General features: G+C 44.9%; 1 protein-coding gene across 5 annotated transcripts; it reads right to left on the reverse strand.

Moving 5' to 3' along the window:
* Positions 1-585: 585 nt before the first annotated feature.
* On the reverse strand, positions 586-23,099 carry ZNF512 (zinc finger protein 512). Of its 5 annotated transcripts, none has more exons than XM_027905011.1 (16): positions 23,041-23,099; positions 20,151-20,209; positions 18,555-18,763; positions 17,072-17,161; positions 16,242-16,328; positions 13,460-13,543; positions 12,160-12,284; positions 11,710-11,796; positions 9,964-10,062; positions 9,421-9,588; positions 8,602-8,796; positions 7,836-7,937; positions 6,257-6,319; positions 5,655-5,753; positions 4,310-5,176; positions 586-3,992 (listed from the first exon to the last, which is right to left on the reverse strand). In XM_027905011.1, exons 1-15 carry the CDS (start codon positions 23,059-23,061, stop codon positions 4,853-4,855), a joined length of 1,812 nt encoding a protein of 603 aa, XP_027760812.1. In that variant the 5' UTR covers positions 23,062-23,099; the 3' UTR covers positions 586-3,992; positions 4,310-4,852. The 5 variants fall into 5 exon arrangements, with proteins under 5 accessions (XP_027760812.1, XP_027760810.1, XP_027760813.1 ...); XM_027905009.1 differs by having other exon boundaries at positions 13,460-13,546; XM_027905012.1 differs by lacking the exon at positions 23,041-23,099 and adding an exon at positions 20,606-20,917 and having other exon boundaries at positions 13,460-13,546.
* Positions 23,100-23,177: the final 78 nt, after the last annotated feature.

Here is a 23,177-nt window from a genome sequence, read left to right on the forward strand (position 1 = left end):
AACCCAACACCCCAAAGCAAAACTACTGTGCCTGTATTTTAAAAATTACAAGCTGTGTGATGTGTAAGTACAGCTTATCACTTTGATATGTCCCAGACACACCAACCGTTGACATTAAAGGACATCATAAGTAAGAACTGACCAATGTAGTTTCATAGAGAACAGTTTTCTGTAAACATTATTTTTAAATTAATTACAAGTCCATGTTAGTAAAAGTAGCTGTTGACATCATAAATTTCTGTAAGGCCTTGTTCTTGGCCCCATGTGTTAACAAACATCACTGGAACACATTAAATGCTTGTTATTAAATAATTGTAAATAAGGATTTGTCCTAGAGAATCCCAGAGTCTGCAGCTATTTGGCATCTTTATCAAGAATGTTAATGAAATTACATAACAATTGCAAAGAAAATCTGCAGATTAAAGCTGATGACAAATTAAAGAATGAAAAGATTGATTATGTAACAAGCTTTCTGGAAAAGTTGCTCTACAAAACATACAGTTATTAAGGCATCTGCTAGAGTAATTCTGTGAAGTACTGTTTTGCCAGGGGACAAGGGTCAGCACAAGAAACAGAGACACCAACTTTAAAAATAAATTTATAAATTTACTACAGTGCAACACAGCAAAGAATTACAAAAGAAGCAAAGAATTATAAAAAGACAAGCTTAGCAATGCACCTAATCATCACTGTAGAGTGCCTGTAGTGATTAAGAAAGACACCTCACCAGTTACCCTTTAATACATTACCACAATCCGCATCATCCGCTGGGGAGCCCCAAGCACAGCAAAGGGCTGGGGACCCCTCCTGGGAACTGGGAAATCCTGTGCACTGCATCCATTCGTAGGTGAGGGCTCTGTCTGTGCTGTGAGAGGGTCCAGCTTTTATACTGTTAACCAACCAAGCTGATGTCACTATTCAGAGCGGAAAATATCTGTCTCTCTTCTCTCCTTGGTTTTCACCCAAAGCCTGGGCTCAAAGGAAATCAAGGGAGTCAGTTTGGACCATCTACTGTCAAACGAGGCCAGCTATCTACTTCCATGGCCTTGACTAGTCTCTAAATACAGGAAGAGAGATACCTTCATATCTCATTAACAGATGCAAATCTTCACTAATAAGCAAATAGCAATATATCTTAATAACAAGCACAGATGTTTACACAGGTGTAGTCATATACTTTACTAAGGGTTATACAGAATTTTGGCTAATAAGCAGATACATGGCCAAATATAACATTAGATTGGAAGGTTCACTTACAGGTCAACTCTGGGTCAGGGCCTCTTGTCCAGGCCTCAGCACTTCCAATACATCACAGTGTTTCAGAATGAGTTCATCGTGTGCTGTCCTTAAACCCTGTTAACGGAAATGGGTCTCCAGAGGCATTTTCAGAACAACTGAAGAATGCATTTAAGAGGGTAAAGCTGAATATAAGTGGTGTAGTGAGGGAGAGGAGGACAAAAAGAAGTTGCTGAGAGCAGAGCAATGTTATTGTATTTTACATAAACCAGATTGCTACAGAATACTGCAACTGGTTCCTGTCTCTGGACTTAAAAAGCCAAAAATGCACCAATCAATACATAAAATGCCAGCAAAGAACAATAAACAACTAAAAAAAAATTGAAAAAGAGAAAAACCTGTTTTGAGTGAGACTAGCAAACCTCTCAAGCTCATACAGCAAATTACGTATGGAGTTAATTATAACCAAATATGCAAGAAGAAATTATTGATACCATAAAATTATTTCAGTTACCAGAACTGAGCAGTACAGGCAGATACAGAGGCTGAAATTAAAACAAGTTCAAATGAGAAGACACAACATTTCTAGTGCAATTAATCACTGCAACAAGTATTGAGTGACTAGCTGGTCCCTTTTATCACTTCTGACTCCCTCAGAGTTGGATCTTTTTGGTAAGAGCAAGGCCCAGTTTGCGGGGTCAGTGGACAGTCTTCCTCCAGTGTCTGTGTTACCCACTTTATGTATTGTCTTCATCCAAGCTGCGTGGGGCAGTTGATTTGCTGGAGGGAAAGGATGTCACCCAGAGGAACCTGGGGAATCCATGGATAGAGAGTAGCCTGACGGACAAACAAGGACCTAGGGATAACGAAATTGGACACCACCTGGCCACATGCCCTAGCAGCTCAGAAACCCCTGGGTCCTGGGCTGCATCTCCCACAGCCTGGGAAGCAGATGAGGGAGGGGATTCTGGTAACTTATCTCTTGTCCTCAGAGCAGTGGATCATAGCCACAGTCTCCCTGGGTCTCTGCCTTAGCCTCCCTCTGGCAGGACACAGGTACTCCCAGACAGATCTCGCTCCTCAGAAGCAGCGGGTTGTGCTGTGCAGCAATGTCACCCCCTCATACCAGCCTGAGCCAATTCAGCAAACAATCTGCTGGAATGCTGATGGTCTGGGATGGATTGTCGGAGAATGATTTTCTTCCAAATGCCACATTACCCAGGAGAATATGTGACTGAATTAACTACAAAATCCAGGTGGTCATGAACTACCCATGTCTAGAGAGGCCTTGTCAGTCACTTACAAATGACAGGAAATAGGACTCTAGACTGAAATTCACTAAGAAAAACCTACTTTAATTCCTAGCTTTATTGTACTGAGTGGGAAGGTAGTGAATGATTGCTCAAAGTACGGATGCGTGGAGTTCTGAGGAGAAACTGCAGACAACTGAACAGCACCACAGCATGCAGGACAACCCGGGGGCAGGGTGGGGTGTGTTGTGCAGGGAGGGATGGTTCCAAGACCACCGCACACCAAACAGACAAGAAACCACATTCTGGTGATGTTTTATTTTTTTGTCTTCTGATCTTGCCCATCTCACTGCAGACCTTACACATCCTGCGGAGTCCAGACATGTCTGCTTTCAGGGCAGCACTTGCAAGCAGAGCGACATCTGGTTCCAAAGGCAGTTCTAGAGACCACCCTGGCCATACAGCACTCCCCCCCTCAGGGCCACTGTGATCATGCTGGTAATAATACACATGTACAAACCTGCTTCCTGCTTCTCTGTGAATTTCAGTAGCATCAACGTTGTCAGACAGTGCACATTTTGCAATTTCCTGGTACAGTGGGTCTTTGGATAACAGAAATTCTAGAGAATCCATTCTTTGAAAAAGAATAGCACTGCCTGTGCTGCTGCTTCTTGGTAGCTTCTACGACATCTGCTGCATTTAGACAGTGGAACAGGTTGCCCAGGGAGGCTGTGGATGCCCCAACCCTGAAAGTGTTCAAAGCCAGGTTGGATAAGGCCTTGAGCAACCTGGTCTAGTGGGAGGTGTCCCTGACCATGCTGGGGCGGGTAGAGATAAAATGATCTTTAAGGTCCATTCCAACCCCTTAACACTCTATGATTCTATGATTTATGGAGCACAGGAAGATATTATTCCTTATGATACAGAGCTAATGCCAACACATGATGATGATCCTTCTTCTATTAACCTCTTCTACACAGGGAAGCCACTGCTAATATACCTCATTAGCACAGAGGAAGTGGTACTGAAAAGAAACAGGTGATCTAAGACAATGGAGGTGGCATATGCAGTGCAGCAAAAAAGGACACTGTGGAAGAACGGGCACAACAAAGAACCACACGCTGGCAAGGCAGCTCCATGGAACCTGGTTCCAGCATTAGCAGGCTGCTCATGAAGGTATGCATTGTCTTGGAGTACATTTCCCAGGTGAGTCTGAAACAAGTTGGCTTCAGAGGGCACACAAAGGCCATCTCAGTATATTACTGGGGACTCTGAAAGGCCAGTGAATCTCTAAAGGGCTGGAGAGAATTATTCCTCACTGCACTAGAAGACTCTCTACCTATCTTTAATGCCCAGCATTATAGGAGACAGATGCCAGGGGAACAGTGGGCACCTGACAAGGGTAATAATGATGTCCCATCCCTTCCAAGCAGACCTGTGCTCATCTGCTGCTGTTTGGTGCTGAGCCTAAACACCAGTGCATGAATTACAGCCTTGTGCAACAGGCTACAGCAAACATTAGCCCCTGGTGGTCTAGAGGGTAAAGGCGCTGCACTGTCACTGCAGAGACCCGGGTTCGATTCCCGGTCGGGGCCACTCCCCGGGCAGATGGAGCTCGTTAGCCCTGTAAGGCAATTCATCTATGTCCTGAGGACCTCGCTGCCACCGTCCAAGCGTGCTTGGCCCTGGCAGATGAACCTCAGGATTAAAGGGTGGGCTCAGTTCCGCGCACACCGTGTCTCACCTAAAAAATCCAACGCGCAGGCTGGAAGGTGGAAAGACCTTCTCCGGTTCTTCGTCCGCGAAGACTGGCCATTTATTACTTACAGCAAACATTGGGAAGGTCTCTGCTCTTGCGGCAGTCTTGCTGACAACAGACAGGACAGTGATAGGGCAAGCCAAAACCTTTGCATTCTGTACAGAACTGCTTAGTTTGTGTGCATTGTGTGCAGCAAAGGATTTCCCCCTTGAAGAGACCTAAACATTGTGCTAGTCGGTCCCTTATGGAGAGAACAGCTGAAAAAGAACCCTGATCTCACCCATCCAAGGAAGATGACAAAACAGACATCTGCTGTACTGGAAACCACTAAACAAGCAACTAATGTGACCAATCTGAGACTGGGATGTAACCAGAGCAGGAATCACACTGGGTACACTGCTAGTGCCACTGTCCAAGGGAGCTACACCAGAAGAGGCAGCCTCTGCACCACAGCTTTGGTTTGAATCCCTCAGCTGAGCAGAGGCCAAAGTTTCAATGTCACTGAGTAGAATTGAGTCACAAGTCCCAAAGACATCCAGTTGCTTATATTCGTGCTGTGAGTTATGAGCTGGACAGAAGTGGGGCTTGTAATTGAAAAGCTTAAGAATTACACCTTCTCATCTTCTAGGGATTTGCTTCGACTTCGCTTGCGGCTGGTTTTCGGAAATTCAGCTCTCTGTGCAACTTGGGGTGCCCCTTCCTCACTGCTGGCACTCTCATTGTCCACCCGCCGTGGACGACCTCTCTTATTTTTCCTCATTTTTTCAACTCCAGCAGTGGGGAGCTTCTTGGCAGCCAGGGTCCCAGCTTTCTTCTTTTTGCCCCTGGTCAAAGGACGTTTCTTCCGTTGCTTCCTCTGCTCTTCCCTTTGGCGGATTTTCATTAACTTCTCAAAGCTTTTGGTGGTCATTGTGTTCATATCAAACCAGTCCTGCAGGGTTTAGAAGGCAACAGGTTGGTACTGATGGTGGTGGAAATACCAAATAAAGCCTATCAGGGCTTACAATAAAGCTGTCTTGTGGGACAAATTTTCCTGAAGTGTGAGATCTGGAAAGGCAGCTGCCTAACAACACTGCGTTCTTTGATGTGTCTCAAGTGTCACTCTGTCTCAAGGATGCAGATTTGATTTGGCAATTGCCTGGTTAAAGGCTTCGAAAGTGCTGAAGGCTTGGAGCTGAACTGAGCAGCAGCAGCTTGAGACAAGGCATGTGACATAACACAACAGCTGCTCCCCAGAACATAAGACCAGCTGTGATAAGCAAATCAAAGGCCACTCCAGTCTAGGATCCTGTTCCCAACACTAAATAAGGAAAGAAAGAAAACAGGGCACTCCCCGAGCTTTTCTTTTCCAAGACACTCTCCCCACCCGCAAGAGCCTGAGGTTTGAAGTTCCACTCCACTTGCCTTACCTCAGCATGCACAGAGTTGATGTGGTACTTGACCCCACTCTCTGAAATGAACTCCTTCTCACACAGGAGACACTTGTATTTACCAGCCACAAAGTCTCCCTGGCATCAAAACAAAACAAAAAAATCCATCAACAATTGTTGACCAGGAGGCTGATACAACTCTATATTGCATTTGAATCTTGCTCAGATAGAACCCAATTAAAACTAGAAACTCTCATTCATACCAGACAAAGCTTTTGCTCCAGGAACACTGACATGATTGACCCGCTGTGCCCACAAAGCACACGTCATAAGGTCTCCAGCAATGCATCTGGATAAACTGCTCTTGCAGCTGTGCATCTATAGGTAGGACAGCTGTTTCATTGCAAGGGATGCCATTAAGGAGCTTCCAAGCGGTATTTGCCACAGCAGCCTCATTAGCACATAGGGGAGCACTCAAATTGGGGTTGGAATGAGGTGATCTTTAAGGTCCCTTCCAACCCAAACCATTCTGTGATTTTATGAACTTGTGAGGATCTCAGATTAGCAGATGGCAGGACAACAGCTTGAACAATATATCAGAAGGACAGGGACAGTGGGGCTGTTACAGGAAGGCTACCAACCAAGGTACATGTGCCGAGGTGAGATTTGAGTCCTGAGACACTGCCGTACACAGATTCACAACCCTGAAACAATAAAAAAAAAGCATATCAGCAACATTCTAGTAAGAAATGACTACTTCCTGCACAAGGTCTTATTGTTTGGAAGATAATTCCAAAAGGGCTGAGAGGTAAAGGAAGGGAGATAGGGAGTCCTACAAAGCCAGAAAGCTTCTGGCAAAAAGACCATTGAAAGAGTTAAGCTTTCAGTAAACTTAATATTTGTTTTTCCAGTTTCTGACCATCATTGGACATAATAAAGAGACTCCTGTGACAGTTACGCTTATCCTCTATCAAAAGCTTGACTAAAATGACAGTTTGTTTTTTGCCTAAAGTGCAACAGAGATCAATTTCAAACAAAGCAGAGGGGTCGGTACAAGACAGGAGCAGGTACTCTCTCCCATGCTGCTCATGTCTAGTGGCACAGAGTAGACAGCACTCAACATCACCAGTCTTAGGTCAAGGGCAGCTTTACAGGCCTGTCCCATGGGGAGCTTCAGGCATCAGTCTTAGGGTACCAGACTGTGCTCAGCCCTCAGCCCAGGCCCTGGAACAGGAGGCACGAGCAAGACAAGCTACTGAGTTACTGGTTGGTGACACAGGACAGCAGCTCTCTGGAGACAGCTCCACACACAACATAGTGCTGCAATTCTGATACTTGGAAAGGATGCAAGGCTAATAATTGGGAAGAAAGTGATGGGGTGGGGTAGGGCAAGGGGAAGGCATCATCCCTACACCAAAGGCAGAGGGCAGTTGTCACTGACCTTTGGCTCTCTGACAGCATGCATCACACAGTCACATCCACCATCACCTCCACCAGCTGGGCCACTTGTTCTCATGGGATCTGACCGGTGATTACTGCACGGTTTTGTACAAAACTAAGCCTTCCAATGCCTAGAGGGCTCCAAGAGAACTGGAGAAGGACTTTGGACAAGGGCCTGGAGGGCCAGTAGAAGGGGGGATGGCTTCCCCACTGCCAGAGGGCAGGGTCAGATGGGATATTGGGAAGAAATTCTTCCCTGTGAGGGTGGTGAGGCCCTGGCACAGGTTGGCCAGAGAAGTTGCGATTGGTCCATTCCCGAAAGTGTCCAAGGCCAGGTTGGATGGGGCTTAGAGCTCATCTAATGGAATGAAGAAAGCTTAAGTGTTGTGCCAGACAAAGTCCCTCTACTCCTCCCCTCTACAGTTAAGATTTAGCTAGAAAGGCAGGGGCCTGTCATTTTTTCCACTGCTCAAACCTCCATATGGACCAGCTCCCAGCTGGATGCAAAAGCTGTACCAGTTTGACACTGGCTTACTGGCTCTGAAGTGAATGCACACACTCCCAAAGGATCATTCACAGGGCATTTGGATACAAAAGGCAAAAAGAGCATGCCCTGACATCCCCAAGTGTCGTGTTTATACTAAACAATCATATTGAGATGGAACAGGATTTGTCTCCCATAGAGAGACAAACTGCAGTTTCAAGGTTGTGGAAAGCCTGTTGGCTCATAGAGACCTGAAATCTGTCCCCTTTGAGGCTTCAGAAACACTTAAGGATTACCTGATTTGGGCAGTGGACTCTTCGGTACATTTTTATCTCTGCTTTCCATTTACACAGCACATCTTGACTAAACGTGGGCAGTCCAGGACGAGTGTATTTCAGCTGAGATAGAGACAGAATCGAGAGCTGGAAGCAATGCTGGCTACACAGAGTGCCAGGTATGCCTCTTCCTCTCCCAGACTGTGAGACAGAAGTGCTATTTCTTCTACTCTAGCTGTCAAAATCTCAATAACCAATGTTTTCCTGTCTCACTGGTTGCCTAGAAACATAACTGAAACTGGAAACCCCCCCCCCAATACCAGAATCTGAAACTTCCCATAGCCTTGACTACGTCAATTCCTCTAAATGTACTTATCCCACTGAAATCATAAAGCATCATTTTCCCTCAGGTTTCCTTTACAGCCTAAAAGATGATCCTGGAAATTCTGAAGTCTGAAACGCTGAAATATCACAGCATGGCCGGAGCGATCTGCAGCCTACGACTTATGAGCAACATCATGCCCATAACTGCCCATGTTCCTTGTGCCCACTGAAAATTCCAGCAATAGGACTTTACAGTCATTACAGCCTGCCTGGACAAAACACACCACAGTAATTGCTGCTGCACCAGTACTGTAATCTAAGATGAGAGAGAGCAAAACCAAATCCCTCCCACAACATATACTGCTTTCCATGGACCACTAAACACTGGACAGGAGCCAGTACAAGAGTCATCTGACATGAAGGTAAAAACTCAAATCTATAAAACATTTTTAAGGCCTCGTACCTTCCGGTCATCTGGAATCAAGTCCTGTAGAACTTTTCTTTTGGGCCACTCTTTGGCCAGCTCTTCTCCAGCCAGTTCATGGAGATAGTAGATTGCCACCTTTGCAGATCTCCTCTGAACTCTGCCTGTGTTGTTTTGTTCCTGTTTTGTTTCCATCAGGTTCCCTGTTCTACTCTCCTCATGGAGGAAAGTGACCTGCAATGAAGGCCAAAAAAGGTGAGCCTCCTACACTAGTTCCTATTTCAGTTACACTAAACACTGGGAATATTCTGAACAATTCCTCATAAAAATGCTGCAGCAACTGTGGTTCACTGTCACGGATGTAGGACGGAAGTGCATCCCACTAGTGAGACAGAGCCCCAGATGTGCTCAGGGGGGTCACAGTGGTGAGGCTCAAGCAGAAAGTTTCATGCAGTCACTGGTCTTGAAAGGTATCCCATCATTCACTGTAAAACCCTTACAGACAACAAGCACAGCACTGCCTGTTCTGCTCCAATGGTGGGTTTTTTAAGAGCAAAGAAAAGCATCTCACAATTTATGTTAGCATCACTCTTCCATGGAGCAAAGGTCAGGTTGGGGAAAGTTTACTGCTGCCACACCAATTTACTATTAAAAGCTTCATCCAAGTCACAGAAAAGCAACAGCTGCTGGTAGAAGGAAAGCATAAAGGACAAAGTACTACAGAGATATAGGAAAATGCAAAGGTTTTTGATCTGTTAATTACCCACCACAGTAGCAGAAGAACAAAAAAAAGCTTACGTGTGTCTCAAGTCTGAAGTCCTCCCACAGCCCCCTGATAACCAGGGCAGATGCACTCACCGGCCCATGCTTAGAGCGGAGGTGGTAGACAAGTCCTGCCTTTGATCTGTATGCTTTTTCACAGTGATGGCACTTCATAGCCATTTTTTCTAGCTCAGAAGCAGCCTTCCCACATTTTTTAACATGATACAGGTATCCCATTATGCTAGTGAAGGTGCCTGTGCAGCCCTGTCGACACAGAAGAAAGATACATGGAAGAAAACCGTTCTCCAAGTGATCACAAGACCAGTGTATACACAGTTTACTGACCAAAGTACTACCGCTTTTCCTGACAGAACAGAGACAAGCAGGTAGAAAACTTTAATGTTAGTCTACTCAGACAGAAAAAATCTGCAACAAAGAATTGGCATTGAAGTGACCATTAAAGGTCTCTTTTAATCCAAATTATTCTATCATTCTATGCGACTCTGTCCTAAAAGCATCACTATGATCTTGAAACAAATCTTGCTTTGGCCAGCACCAAAGCATACCCAACAGCACTCTCCTGTTCTATGTTCATGCCTCCACTGCTGTTTAATTCACACTTGGCACAAAGCAGCTTACCTCCCTTGTACACTTCAGTTTTCCCATACACTTCAAAACCTTCCGAAGGCGGTCTCGCTCAAGCTGCTCATCCACTTCCTCTCCCTCCTTCATAACTGGCTAAAGCACAGCAGAAAAATGAATGGAAAACACATGATACTTAGCATTTACAGTTCTTCTCACAGGGAATTCACTACTAAACACTCTACTGAAGGAAAGCTTCTAAAATAATTAAATCTCTGCAACTTAAGATTTTATGGACGTGCATTTATTATAATGATCACTTTACGTATCTGTTCTAGTTTCAGCTGGGATGGAGTTTTCTTTGCAGCACCTGGTATGGGGCTGTGTTTCGAATCTGTGCTGAGAATAGGGTTGATAGTATAGAAATGGTTTTGTCAGTGCCGAGCAGCACTTGCACAGCATCTAGGTCTTTTCTGCTTCTCATACCTCCCTGCCAGTGAGCGGTCTGGGGGTGCCTAAGCAGGGGAGGGGACACAGCTGGGATAGCTGACCCCAGCTGGCCACAGCGATATTCCAGACCACACGGTATGACGCCCAGCACATAAAACTGGGGTAAGGAGGAAAGGGAGCAGTGTTTGAAGCGATGTCGTTGCTTGTCCCAAGCCATTATGACGTGGGATGGAGTCCTGTGGTCCTGGAGGCGGCTGAACACCTGTGTGCCTGTGGCTAGTGGTGAATGAATTCCCTGTTTTGTGTTGCTTGTGTAAATGGCTTTTGCTTTACTGATTGAACTGTTTTTATCTCAGCCCGTGAGTTTTGTCACTTTTACTCTTTAATTATCTTCCCCATCCTGCAGGTGGAGGAGTGAGCTTGTGGCTGCATGGGACTTGGCTGCTGGTTGGGATTAAACCAAACCTGAATTATCTTTAAAAGGAGTAAACTGACTGAAAATCATGCATCTTTAGCATTTACTCACCCTAGTATTTCCACTTAGCCTGACTAAAGCCTGCTTGTAACACTTATTCATCTGTGCTAAACTACAGCTCAAACTCTTCATTCTCTCCTCTGATGGTTATTGTATATTATTTCTTACACTACCCAGTATTACACTTAGACTGAATAGAAAGTTAGAACTGAGTGACAGACCTAATCCTCAGATGCAGAATATGATCCCTGGCCTGTACCATTTACTAATACAGTTGTAGGTTCAGAAACTGCAGTACTGCAAACTGTATAAAAAATTACAGTTGTGAATTATCTGAACCTTACCAAACTTCCAAACGACTGTTTAAAAAGTTCTAATTCTTCACTACTACAACAGGAGACACTGCCTTCTTTAAAGTAATAGCAAAGAGGAAAAGCAGTTTATAGCATTAGTATTTTTACAGTAAAGAGAGACAAGAATTAATTTCTAGTTCTTCTCTTATACCTTTGAAGTTGTAAAGAACTCAAATCTAGTCTGCTCTGCTCTGGATGTAAAAAAAACCCACACCTCCTGCTTTCTAGCAAAGGACTGAAAATTGCAGCCTAATGAGCAATCTTTTCCTTTCTGAGTGAGAATGCCTTTTATGCGTGACTTATTACCAGCCACAACAGAAACTCATCCCCTCTTTATACGATGTGGCGTCCCTACTTTACTGTTTTTCAGATATCAAGTCTCACAGGAAAAATAATAGGCAGACGATTTGAATAGCTACAACATTTGAAAAAAAACCACCTCATGTTCTGTTTCTGTGTGCACCAGGGAAGGAACAAAAGCCTGTTCTTCCTGTTGGAGTTTCAGATGCACAGCACTTGTGTTACCTGATTGTTATGGTCTGCCATGACATGGTATTTCATCCCTGCTGAAGACTTCAGCTGCTTCCCGCACTGATGACACGTGAACATTTCCTAGAAATAAAAAAGGACACTGCGTAAATTAATCAAAGCAGCGGGAAACTTTGGGGAAAGGGAGAAAGAGAGCATAACATTTATTTGGACCTAGTAACTGCCCTCTAAGAATAGATTTTACAGAGTCTAAAATTTAGTGGAACAATGAAATAATGACCTTTGGTCATTACCATAAACCTCCAGCAAAAGGCTGGGCAAGAAGCACCAAGCACAGCCTCTTACAGATATATAAAGGACTCTTGCTTAGGGACACGATGATGAGATGAAACTGGTTTTAAATTCAACACAAAACAGTGTGCAGGCATTTCTATTGGTAAGCTAAAGAGCAGTAAAGAAACGATTGCTCACCTCTCGTGTTCTTACCTGCCTGCAGTTTGCCATATGTTTCTTCAGTCCTTCTACAGTCTTTCTCACCACAGCCCGGCATGTGGGACAGGTAACTCGGCCTTTGTCCTGAATCTCCAAAGACCACTGCTCTTCCATACTACCTGTCAAACACACCATTTGGAATGTAACTGCTAACACAAGATTTTTTTTTTTTCCCTTCAATGTGCACAATGAACTCTAGCACACTACCAAACTCAGTTACACTTCTGTAGGTGGAGCTCATCTGCAGCTTTAAGTATGTCATGTGACAAGGCACACATCACTCCTTCTGAAAGAGCATTTTACAAAATTCTTTAATCCTACCAGTCCCTTGTTAGGAGTGTTCTTCCACTTGTCTGGTAGATTTTTCCTTTGCTCATTTCTGTTACACAATTACTTTAGCATGCTGAGTAAGCTTGTCTTTTGGCAAAAGGGTTTTCCCACTAAAAGTAGTCACAGATGTGACTGAACAGTCTCAGGCAAAGTCCGTGGTTTCTCTCTACTAACTGGATCTTTATGAATGTTTAGCTGCACCACCAGGTCAACAGCCAGGGAAAACAACCCTGTGTGGCATGGTTTCCAGTTCCTGGCCTCTTTGTGAAATGCCAAGCAAAAGTTTGGCATAATCCACAAGGATTATAAATTACTGAAATTGGTTCTGGGAGGAAAGTGTCTTAGCACCATCTGCCTGAATTCATACCATTACAAGATTCAAAGGCTTTCCTCTTTTCCCAGTAATAACAGCCCAAGGCTGTTCCTCCACAGGTGGCTGGAGCAAAAAGTTTGTGAATTAAACAGCACTTGGCAAAAAACTGGGGTGTTTAATGAGTGCTGTGAACTACAGATACCGAGTGATTCCACTCACTGAGTCAAGGCTAGTTTTATTTTTCTAGGACAGACTGCTTGACTCTCTGGTTCCCAGAAAAGGTGATCTGGCAGCAACAGCTACAGACCTTTTCCTGCAAACATATTCTGCTGAGTAAAAAATATAAATATTTTTATGAGTTTTTAAATGCAACTATCTTAACAGGTTTTTCTTCAGTTCAAAAAATGATTCCCCCTTCACTGATCCATTCAGCAGTGGCAAAAGCACGTGGAACTACACTCACGCAGCGTGCAGTCCCTCCAGTCCTGCTCTGCAGTACTGACATGGTGCCAGAAGGACAGCAGCCAGCTCTTCCTTGTCAACAGTAAAGCAAAGAACCAAACACCAGAAACACAAGTTGTTGCTCAGATTCAAATCCTAGAATCACAGCTGTTTTACAAACAATTCTGAGCAACTGTCTCTTGTTCTTACCTGTGCCATAGGTTTCTGTCTCTTTCTGAACACAGTGGCCTTTCCTTTTGGAGTTTTGTTTTCTTCCAGCTCGCTGGTTTTCTCCTGCTTTAACACAAACAGAACGGGCCAGAAGACTTAGTTCTGCTAGCTTTGTTACAAAAAAGCAGATCTTTTTGCTAGAAGTCTGCTATTTAGCTTGCTGTCTCAAAGTTACTCATTCAGAAATGCTCAATTTTTTTTTAAAGGAATTTCAAGATTATGTTTCCTACTCCCCTTCAAAATCCATGGCTATTTACAGTGGCAGGCATTAGTCCCATCCAGATATTTATAGGTGTATGGTTTTTCATACACAAAGCTCAGGAGATCGGAACTCTTCACACTGAAACATCCTCTGTGCACAGTTTGACTGAGCCCATCTAATGACAACCAAGCGGAAAGTCCCATTTCTCTACTGATTCCTATCTTCTTTAGACTAAACAACTCTTACTGTTTCAGTATTTTCTCACGGGTTATGCCTTTTGCTCACATCTCCCTGACCTCTTCAGTTGGACTACACATTTCCTGAACTGAAATGCCTGCTGCTGGAAACAGCACTCCATGTGTGACCCTGCAGTAGAGCAACAGAATTACTTCACATGTCTGAGAACTCTGTATTCCTCTCAAAGTTCCCAGTCTAACATCTGCCTTTTTGAAAACAAGTATGACACTGCTGCTCCCTATTCAGCTTTTGATCTGTTATAAATCTCAAATCCTCTTCTGAAGCACTGACTCCTGGGAGGCTGTTCTTTGGTTTACAGTTGTGATAGCATTTCTTCTCAAACTACAGAATCTTTAATTTTACACACTGTTCTCTGTTCTATTTTAAATTGTTTCCCTAATCTCAAGACTACTTTTACTTTTAGCCTTTTCTCTGATACACTTGCCATCTTTTTCAGCTTTGTGCTGCCTACATAGTTCCAAGTCCTTGGTGACAAAATCAATAGTTAGAACTGAATCTAGGGACAGATTCCACTTCTACAGTGACAATGAACCATCAATTTATACTCCTATTTCACTAGTGACCTCACTGTAGAAGGCTATCAGGTTGATTAAACAGGATTTGCCCAGCATGAATCCATGTTGACTACTTCAAATCCCCATCTTGTCCTTCATGTGTTTGGAAATGCTTTCCAGGATGAATCTCTCCATCACCTTCCCAGGAACTGTGGTGAAGTTGCCTGGCCTGTAGTTCCCCAGATCTTCCTTCTTTCTGTCCTTGAAGATATGGGTGATATTTGCTCTCTTCCAGTCTTCAGGAACCTCTCCCAGTCACCACGACCTTTCAAAGACAGCCAAGAGTGGCCTCACGATGGCATCAGCCAGCTCTCAGCATTCAGTGCAACCTGTCAGGCCCCACGGGACTTAGAATCATAAATTGTTTAGGTTGGAAAATCCCTTTAAGACCATATTCCCCAGCACTGCCAAGGCCACCACTAATCCATGTCCCCAGGTGCCACATCCACAGGGTTTTCAAGTCCCTCCAAGGATGAGGACTCCTTCACAGCCCCAGGCAGCTGTGCCAGGCCTGGACAGCCCTTTCGGGGAAAAAACTGTTCCAAATATCACATCTAAGCCTGGTGCAACTTGATGCCGTTCCCTCTCATCCTGTCCCTTGTTCCCTGGGAGCAGAGCCCGATACCCCCTGGCTCCCCCCTCCTGTCAGGGAGTTGCAGAGAGTGAGAAGGTCCCCCCTGAGCCTCCTTTTCTCCAGGCTGAGCCCCGCCAGCTGCTCCAGCCCCTCCCCCAGCTCCATTCCCTTCCCTGTACACACTCCAGCCCTTCAATGTGTTTCTTGTCTGAGGGGCCCAGAACTGCCCCAGCACTGGAGGTGCCTCAGCAGTGCCAGCACAGGAATGGGCACTGCCCTGGCTCTCCTGCCACAGCAGCGCTGGGACAGCCCAGGGGCCACTGGCCTCATGTCCACCTGGGCACACCTGGGATCATACTGAGTTACTGTTGACCAATATCTTGAGGTCCTTTTCCAGCCACTCTGCCCCAAACCTGTAGTGCTGCATGGAGTTGTGGTGATTCAAGGGCAGGATCCGGCACCTTACCTTATTGAACCTCACACTGTTGGTCTCAGCCCATTGATCAAGCCTGTCGAGATCCCTCTGCAGAGCCCTCTTGGTGTTATCTGTGAACTCGCTGAAGGTGCACTCAATCCCCTTGTCCAGATCATCAATAAAGATATCAAACCACATTGGACCAATCTTGAGCCCTGGGGACACCACTGGTGACCAGCCCCAGCTGGATGTCACTCCATTCCCCATGACTCTCTGGGCCTGGCCATCCATCCAGCCTTCTACCCAGCAAAGAGCATCCCTGTCCAAGCCATGAGCAGCCAGTTTCTCCAGAAGAATGATGTGGGAAATGGTGTCTAATAAAGTCCAGGTAAATAACGTCCACAGTCTTTCCCTCATCTATGAAATGCATAACCTTGTCACAGAAGGTTAGTCAAGCAGGTTATTTGACCTGTCACATCAGTTTAGTCAAGCAGAACCTGCCTTTCCTAAACCTATGCTGTCTGGGTCTGATCACCAGGTTGTCCCAGATGTGCCACATAATGGTACCCAAGATAATCTGCTCCATGACCTTCCCTGACACTAAGGTCAGAGCAACAGGCCTGTAGTTCCCTGGATCCTCCTTCCGACCCTTCCTGCAGATGGGTGTCACACTGGCAAATCTCCAGCCCTCTGGGACCTTCCCCCTTAACCAGGGCTGCTGGCAAATGATTTGATAAATCCAGTTCAAGAGCTCTAACCTTGTCCTCCTTTGTTGAGTGTAAGGCTTCCTTGTTCCAGACTTTCCCTCTGTCTGGTCTCAGGCTCTTGGGATTCCTGAAGGATTCCTGTAACAGATAAAGATTGAGGCACAGGAAGCATTGAGTACCTCAGCTTTTTCCACGTCCTTTGTCACCAGCTCTCCTGCTCTGCTGAGCAGCACACTCACACTTCCCCAGTCTTCCCTTTGCTGTTCATGTTCTTGTAGAATCCTTTCTTGTTGCCTTTCACATGCCTTCCAAGATTCAACTAGAGGTTGGCCTTGGTTTTCCTAACCTCATCCATGAACGAGCGGACAGCAAACGTACACTTCTCCCGTGTCACCTGCTCCTACTTTCACCACTTGGACACCTCCTTTTGCACCTAACCACGGACTGACAAACCTTTAGAAGGAATGAAAGACCTATCATATCAAGCACTTCTCCCCTCCATCTCTGTGGCAAAAGAAAAATGTTTGGGTTTGATTTCTTAACAAACCCATATTGCTGTCGTCATCTACTCACTAATCTCCAGATGTTTACAAGTAATCTGTCTGATTATTTAGTCTATGATCTTTTGGGAAACTGAAATGATGCAGCCAAGCCTACACTTCCCCTATTTCCCTTCCTCCCTCCCTTTGCTGGACTTCTAAGACAGACTAAAATTAGAACAATCACCTCTCACCGTAAAGCAGACACTAGTCAACAGTCTCCTAGAACAAAAAGTCCAGAATCCAAAATAAAGTTTGAAGACTGTAGAAGATGACATTTGGGCAAAGAAGTCTGAAGTACCTGGAGGCTTGTAGTTAGGAATTAGAAGTTATTTGTATTACCACAAAGTTTTTGCTTCTTCTTGGGAGAGTCTTCAACACCTTCACCTTCCCCTTGCTCAGATTTCCTCTTGCCTTTCAATAGTACTTCTCCTGATAAGTAAGAACAGAAACGCTTCAGACTCAGTATTCAACCTTTGAGTCTACACTGCCCCAGCTTATCCTTGGATTCAATACTTGATTAAAAAAAGAGTAGTTCTTGTAAGGCACTTGGCCACCAGTGAGTTAGACTCCAACTACTGAGTTAGTCTTCTAACTTAGCAACATTTAGGCACTCCACAGCCTGCAATTCTCTGACACAGAAGATATGGAAGAAGCAGTGCCACAGCATGGTCTGGGAAAATAATCCTCCTTGGGATGAGACCCTGAAGGTGCTAGGTTACCTCATAAAAACCTCACCTGCACTCTGTGAGTGTGAGTCTGTCTGTAATGAGGTCTACACCCACCCCTGGCACAGCTCTGCAGGCCTCAGGGGCTAGTACCTCCATGTACCAGCAACTGAGGAGACTGGGATCCAAAGGCCAGGTACTGAGCAGACTAAGCGTTTAAGTCCAGCTGCAGGAAAGATCCACATTGCACATGTGTGCACGCATAAACATACACATATATATATGTACTTCTTTTATATATACTTTTTTATATCCTTCTTTTTCTCTCACTAACACATCTTCATCCTGATCAGCCAGAGAGGGAACAGGATGGAGGCTGTTGGTGCTGTCTGTGTGAATGCTGATCTGTGCGGCTGCTGTGTATGTATCTTTTATGTCTGCGTTTATTCCTACAGGAATACATGCTCAGTCTCACCACCAGCTGGACCTGGGGGTGTGGAACTGCAGCAATCTTGTTTCTATCAAGCTACCAGATTTGCCTCTCCCCGCAACAGGATGGATTACAGATTCTGACTTAGAGATAAGAAGAATGAACAATAAAGCAGATCAAAGTTTTGGCTCTCTGACATACAGTAAGTTTGGAAAACAGCTCCTAGGCCAGGAAATCTGAATGTTACTACAACAACTTAAGACCCAACTCCAAGCCAGAAAATCATAAATGACAGAAGGAAATAAAAGAAATAAAGACACCCTTAAAAAATAACAGCCTACCAAACACAAAAGCTGTGTCTAATCCCAGCTACTGCTGAATGGTCCCCTTTGGCACATCGGTGTCGATGGTTCTATTTTCAACTCTCTCAACGCATTTTTCTGACATGATTGGCATAACTTTTCCACATACTTCTTCTACAGATAAAATTGAGTTCAGCCACAGAATCATCAGTTTTAATAGACAAGTCATTCAAAAGGAACTGTGTAATGTCAGAGAACTGTACCCATATTCCTGCAGCGGAAGAAGTTCATTTCTTCTAATACATGAGCAGCACTAGGAAACTTGTAATTTGTGGTTGAACTGCAGCATATCTTTCAGAAGCAAACTAATCTCTCACAAAAGAACCAGAGAGAACATTTTGCATTGAACCAACAGTGATAAATACCTTTTTTTTCTGGAGATTTGCTTACACTGTTTTTCACTCCTCTCATTTCCAGCCAGTAAGCAGGTCTGCGAATGGTTCGCTTGCTTCTGGACTCTCTGCTGCCATTCACTGGGCCCTTCGGTGAGGCAGAAGAAATGTTGCTCACTGTGTCATCACAGTTCCTGTTCACTCCCAGAGCAGTAGTTTCCACCTCCTCAAATTGCTTAGACCTGGAAAACATCAAGTTGAAATCCTATGTATATGAACGCATATCTGTATACAGATATATACACACACACAATCACAATAACTTGAAAGACAACACTCCTTTCATCTTCCCAAGTATTCTAAAAATTCATCCCATAGTTCATTGAATCTCCTGTGTTTTGGGAACCGAAAAATGCCACCAAGATAAACCATCTTCAATTACTTCATTACTTTAAAAAATACATCTTTAAAGTATTTTTTTAATAATCTAAATTTAATCTAAAGTACACCTTTAAGGTATTTCTTTAAAGTACATCTTTTAGATAATGACAGTAGTAAGCGTTCACGAGGAGCAGAAAAAACATTCCTTCTACCTCAAACCTTCAACTTTAGAAGCAGGCATAAATGAATCGCAATTTAAAAATATGCATTTATCTTTAAGCAACCAATGTAGAATATAAGAATTTTTCTGCAACTCATATTTACAAAAGAGACATTTTTCATCCCACAAAGGGCAAGATCTCCTTCAGTCTCTGTTCCCAGAGTCAAGGCTGTCACTACACCATTAAAAACCTTAACGCTAGTAAGAATTTTAACTAGCAAGACTTTCAGCAATGAAGACAACCTTCTAGCATATCCCACAAATCAAACTACATTAAGACTAATTCAGATTAATCAATGGCATTGAATTTTTTTCCTAGACATCAAACAGAACTTTGTTTCACTGTTCTCACATATTTCTCTCAGGCTTGACATGCCTGGACATCTATACTCCTCTACATAACAGTAAACTGATGAGGTGGTAAAGAAACACAGAGCATCCATTCTCTGGGCAAATACCATTAATGTAAAGACAAAAGAATAGAGAACAGAAACACTTTGCTACTACAATTGACAAACTGAAATAAGTAGATCACTTGAGTGATGACTGTGATGGCCATTCAATTAATACTCTCCCACGCCCTGAGCTATGGAGCTCACCTTTTAACCCATCAATTCAGGAATTACTAAGTGGGGGGCACTGACAGTACCAGGTGAGATCAATATATACTATATTTAAGGAGGTAATGCAGAAGCATGGGGAGACGAATTCTCAAATTAAAGCCTTTCAGTTACAATCACACCCAAAATATATAGATTTTGAAAGACCATGTGGCCTTGGACTTAAAATATTTATCTTCACAGCATTAAAATCCTTAAAAAAACCAAACAAACACACTGAAGTGTCAGAAAAGCACTTTTCCCATAAACCAATAAGCAGAGTCAGTTGAGACTCATATCACACAAACTAAAACTGCTGCAGCTCTCAAAATTCACAATGTTATATAAAGACCAGATACAGTTTTTCAGTAAGAATCTCTTAGTTTTTTTCTTGCCCTCAGTCAAACTAGACAAGAAACGTTCACATACTTTTTATTTTCCAAGGACTTCTTGACCTTCTGCTGTCTGTGACGTCCAGTTCTGGCATTCTAACAAAACAGAACAATTCACATGAGCATCATCATTGTCTTCTTTCAGCATGTTTAACTTTCCAGTCAAACACAATCACCTGCACATCAAAGATGTGTATATACCATCCTTCGAAAAGGAAACCACTGTTTTCCACAACAGTGGAAGTGCTTAATATTTCTGATTCCAGTTGAATTAGAACTGGAATCAAAACAGGGATGAGCCCTTCCACCCTTCTCATATGAAAGCCAATTCCTCCTCTTCCAATGGCACATGGCGAAGTGCTTTTTGTCTCCAGTACATTCAGCCATACATACTTTCTGCTTAGACTATCACACGATGACATACATTTTAGATTCTAACTTGTTAGTTTTTACACAGTGCTTATTTTTTCCTTAATTAATTCTTGCATTTACCATGGATGTTGCCAAAAATGTTGTCTCTAGTCTCCTTCACACTCTTTTCATTGATCTCACTTTGCCACACTCCATCAGCTGCCCCGATGTTCACTTTATCCACATCACAGACTCCTTCTTATTTAACAAAGATTTTTTTGTCACTTACCACTTGTTACGCTCCTATTAAGACATGTAATTTAACAGACCTATCTAAATGTACCTCCCAATTCAGTATGAACAACTTATTTGCTATATGTTGCTCCTAGTGCGTGGACAATCGTTTCAAAGAATCCCAGAATATGCCGAGTTGGAAGGGACCCACAAGGATCATTGAGTCCAACTCCTAGGCCTGCACAGGACATTCCCCAAGAGTCACACCATGTGCCCGAGAATATTTTCCAAATGCCTCTTGAACTCTCTCAGCCTTGGTGCTGTGCCCACTGCCCTGAGGAGCCCGTCCCAGTGCCCAACCACCCTCTGGGTGAAGAACCTTTTTCTAATATCCAACCTAAACCTCCCTGGAACAGCTCCAGCCGTTCCCTGGAGTCCTGTCCCTGGTCCCCCACAGAGCACACACAGCTCAGTGCCTGCCCCTTCCAAGAAAGTTTTAACTGCAACGTGGTCTCCCCTCAGTCTCCTCCAGCTGAACACACAAAGTGCCCTCAGATTGCCCAGCCCTCTAATTTGTTGAGGTCTCTCTGTGGGGCTTCCCTGCCTTCGAGGAAGTCAACAGCTCCTCCCAGTTATTGATTTTTTTTTTTAAAATTTATGTTTAAATTTAAAGCAGTGACAGGTCGCCAGTCTGATGTCACCCCATTCACTGCTACCTTTTGCATTTAATCATCAGCTTCTTCCAAATGCTAATAATGACTCAATGTCATTCTTGATTTGGAAATCCAGGACAAAAATCTTGGTTATACAGACTAAAAAACTAAAAATCATTGCTCAATAGAACCATATGAAAACCAAAACTGTAATTTACTGAACAGAGGTAGTATTTTGCCATGTACATGAATTGGCTAAGAAACTGGAAGAACAAAAATAAAAGAATTAAAAAAAAAGAAAAAAAAGAAAATATTGCTAAATTACATGTCTTCTTTATGTAAAAATGCGATGCATGTGATCCACACTCCAACTGCCAGCGAGCAAATTCAGTAGCATGCACTGACACAAACATTTAGAGGAATTTTTAAAACTGTGTCTATGGAGCATCAGACTCTCCTTGGGCCTCCAGCCCCAGAGGCTCCTCGTGGAAAGGTTATGGAAATGAGAAATGTGGAGAAACCTCACTGAGGAGCAGCCAGAAAAAAATCAGGGCTATGAAATTACAACAATAAAAATGAAGAAACAGGCAGGTAGAGTCTGCTGAAATTAGCTGGTCTATTCTACCATTAGAAAAACCAAATTGACCGATACGCGGCACATGTTTTAAGATTCGTGGGATTTTAAAAACTAAAAAAATTTGCAAAAAAGTGAAGATCAGTACACAGAACTTTAGTGGCAGTTAAGGATCTGCAATAAAAAAGGAGAGTGCAGACGATCTGTCAGACATTCCGTTCTGAGAAGCTGATAGCAGCAACCGTGAAGGAAAGACCTACAGAAACTGGTGTTTAAATTCAGTTCTGAAAGGTTTTTCATTTATACTGTGTACTTCCCACTTAAGAGAGACCTAATATATATGCAGGAATGCCCAAGGGCTGGACAAAAGGAAAACAAAAAAGCCACCTCCCTTGCACAGGTGAGGAGGGGTAACAGCGACTCAGAGCCTGAAACCTGGAGGATGGCGATCTCTGCCTGCCCTCGGGCTGTGGGCCCTTCCAGTGCGCTGGATCACGGCTGCTGCTGAAGACGGGCTGCTCTCCAGCATCCAGCCCAGGCAGACGGTGCTTAAGCCCAGCACAGGAACTGCCCGATGGGAGGATTCTAACACGGGAACTGCGGGTCCTGAGGTGCCAGTGGGAGCCCCGGGCGTCCTGCGGGCCCCGAGTGTCCTCGGGACGCGCGGGAGGGCTCAGTGTCCAGCGCCACGTTGCCATCGCCACCCACACGCTCCATGAACTGCACTGTCCTGCAGCGAAGGCCTTTGGGCCCCAGCCGCGAGCCCTGGCGCCAGCAGCACCCTGCTGCGAGTCCCTGTCAGCCCTGAGCCTAGCGGAGCCGAGTCAGGGGCGGCCCGGCCTTGGGGCGGAGAGGGGCCGCTGCCGCCGCCGCTACCCGGCAGCCCGGAGTGGGTCCCGCTCGCCGCCCGCCCGCGAACAGAGCGGGGCCGCTCCTCGCTCCAGGCTGGGCCGCTCTCCCTCCAGAGCCGGGCCCAGCGAGACCCTCGGGGGCGCCGGCCCGCTCCCGCCATCCCGGCGGCGGAGCCCATCTCGCGGCAGCCCCTGGCCCGCGGCCCGGCCGCACTCCCCGAGGCAGCCGGCGGCGGCCCCGGCGGGATAACCGCGGGCACTCACCGAGTCGCCGCCGCCCCGCATGGTGCCGGTGCTGCCACCGCCGCCACGTCAGCGCTGCGCCCGCCTGCGCGATCCCGCTCGCCGCTTCCGGCCGGCCCTGGCGGCGCGGCCGTCCCGAGCGCCGCCGTGGTGGTGCC

This window comes from Empidonax traillii, unplaced genomic scaffold (assembly GCF_003031625.1).
Source record: "Empidonax traillii isolate 1590-97213 ecotype Southwest subspecies unplaced genomic scaffold, ASM303162v1 scaffold1110:size201231, whole genome shotgun sequence".
In the NCBI taxonomy this organism is placed as follows: domain Eukaryota; kingdom Metazoa; phylum Chordata; class Aves; order Passeriformes; family Tyrannidae; genus Empidonax; species Empidonax traillii.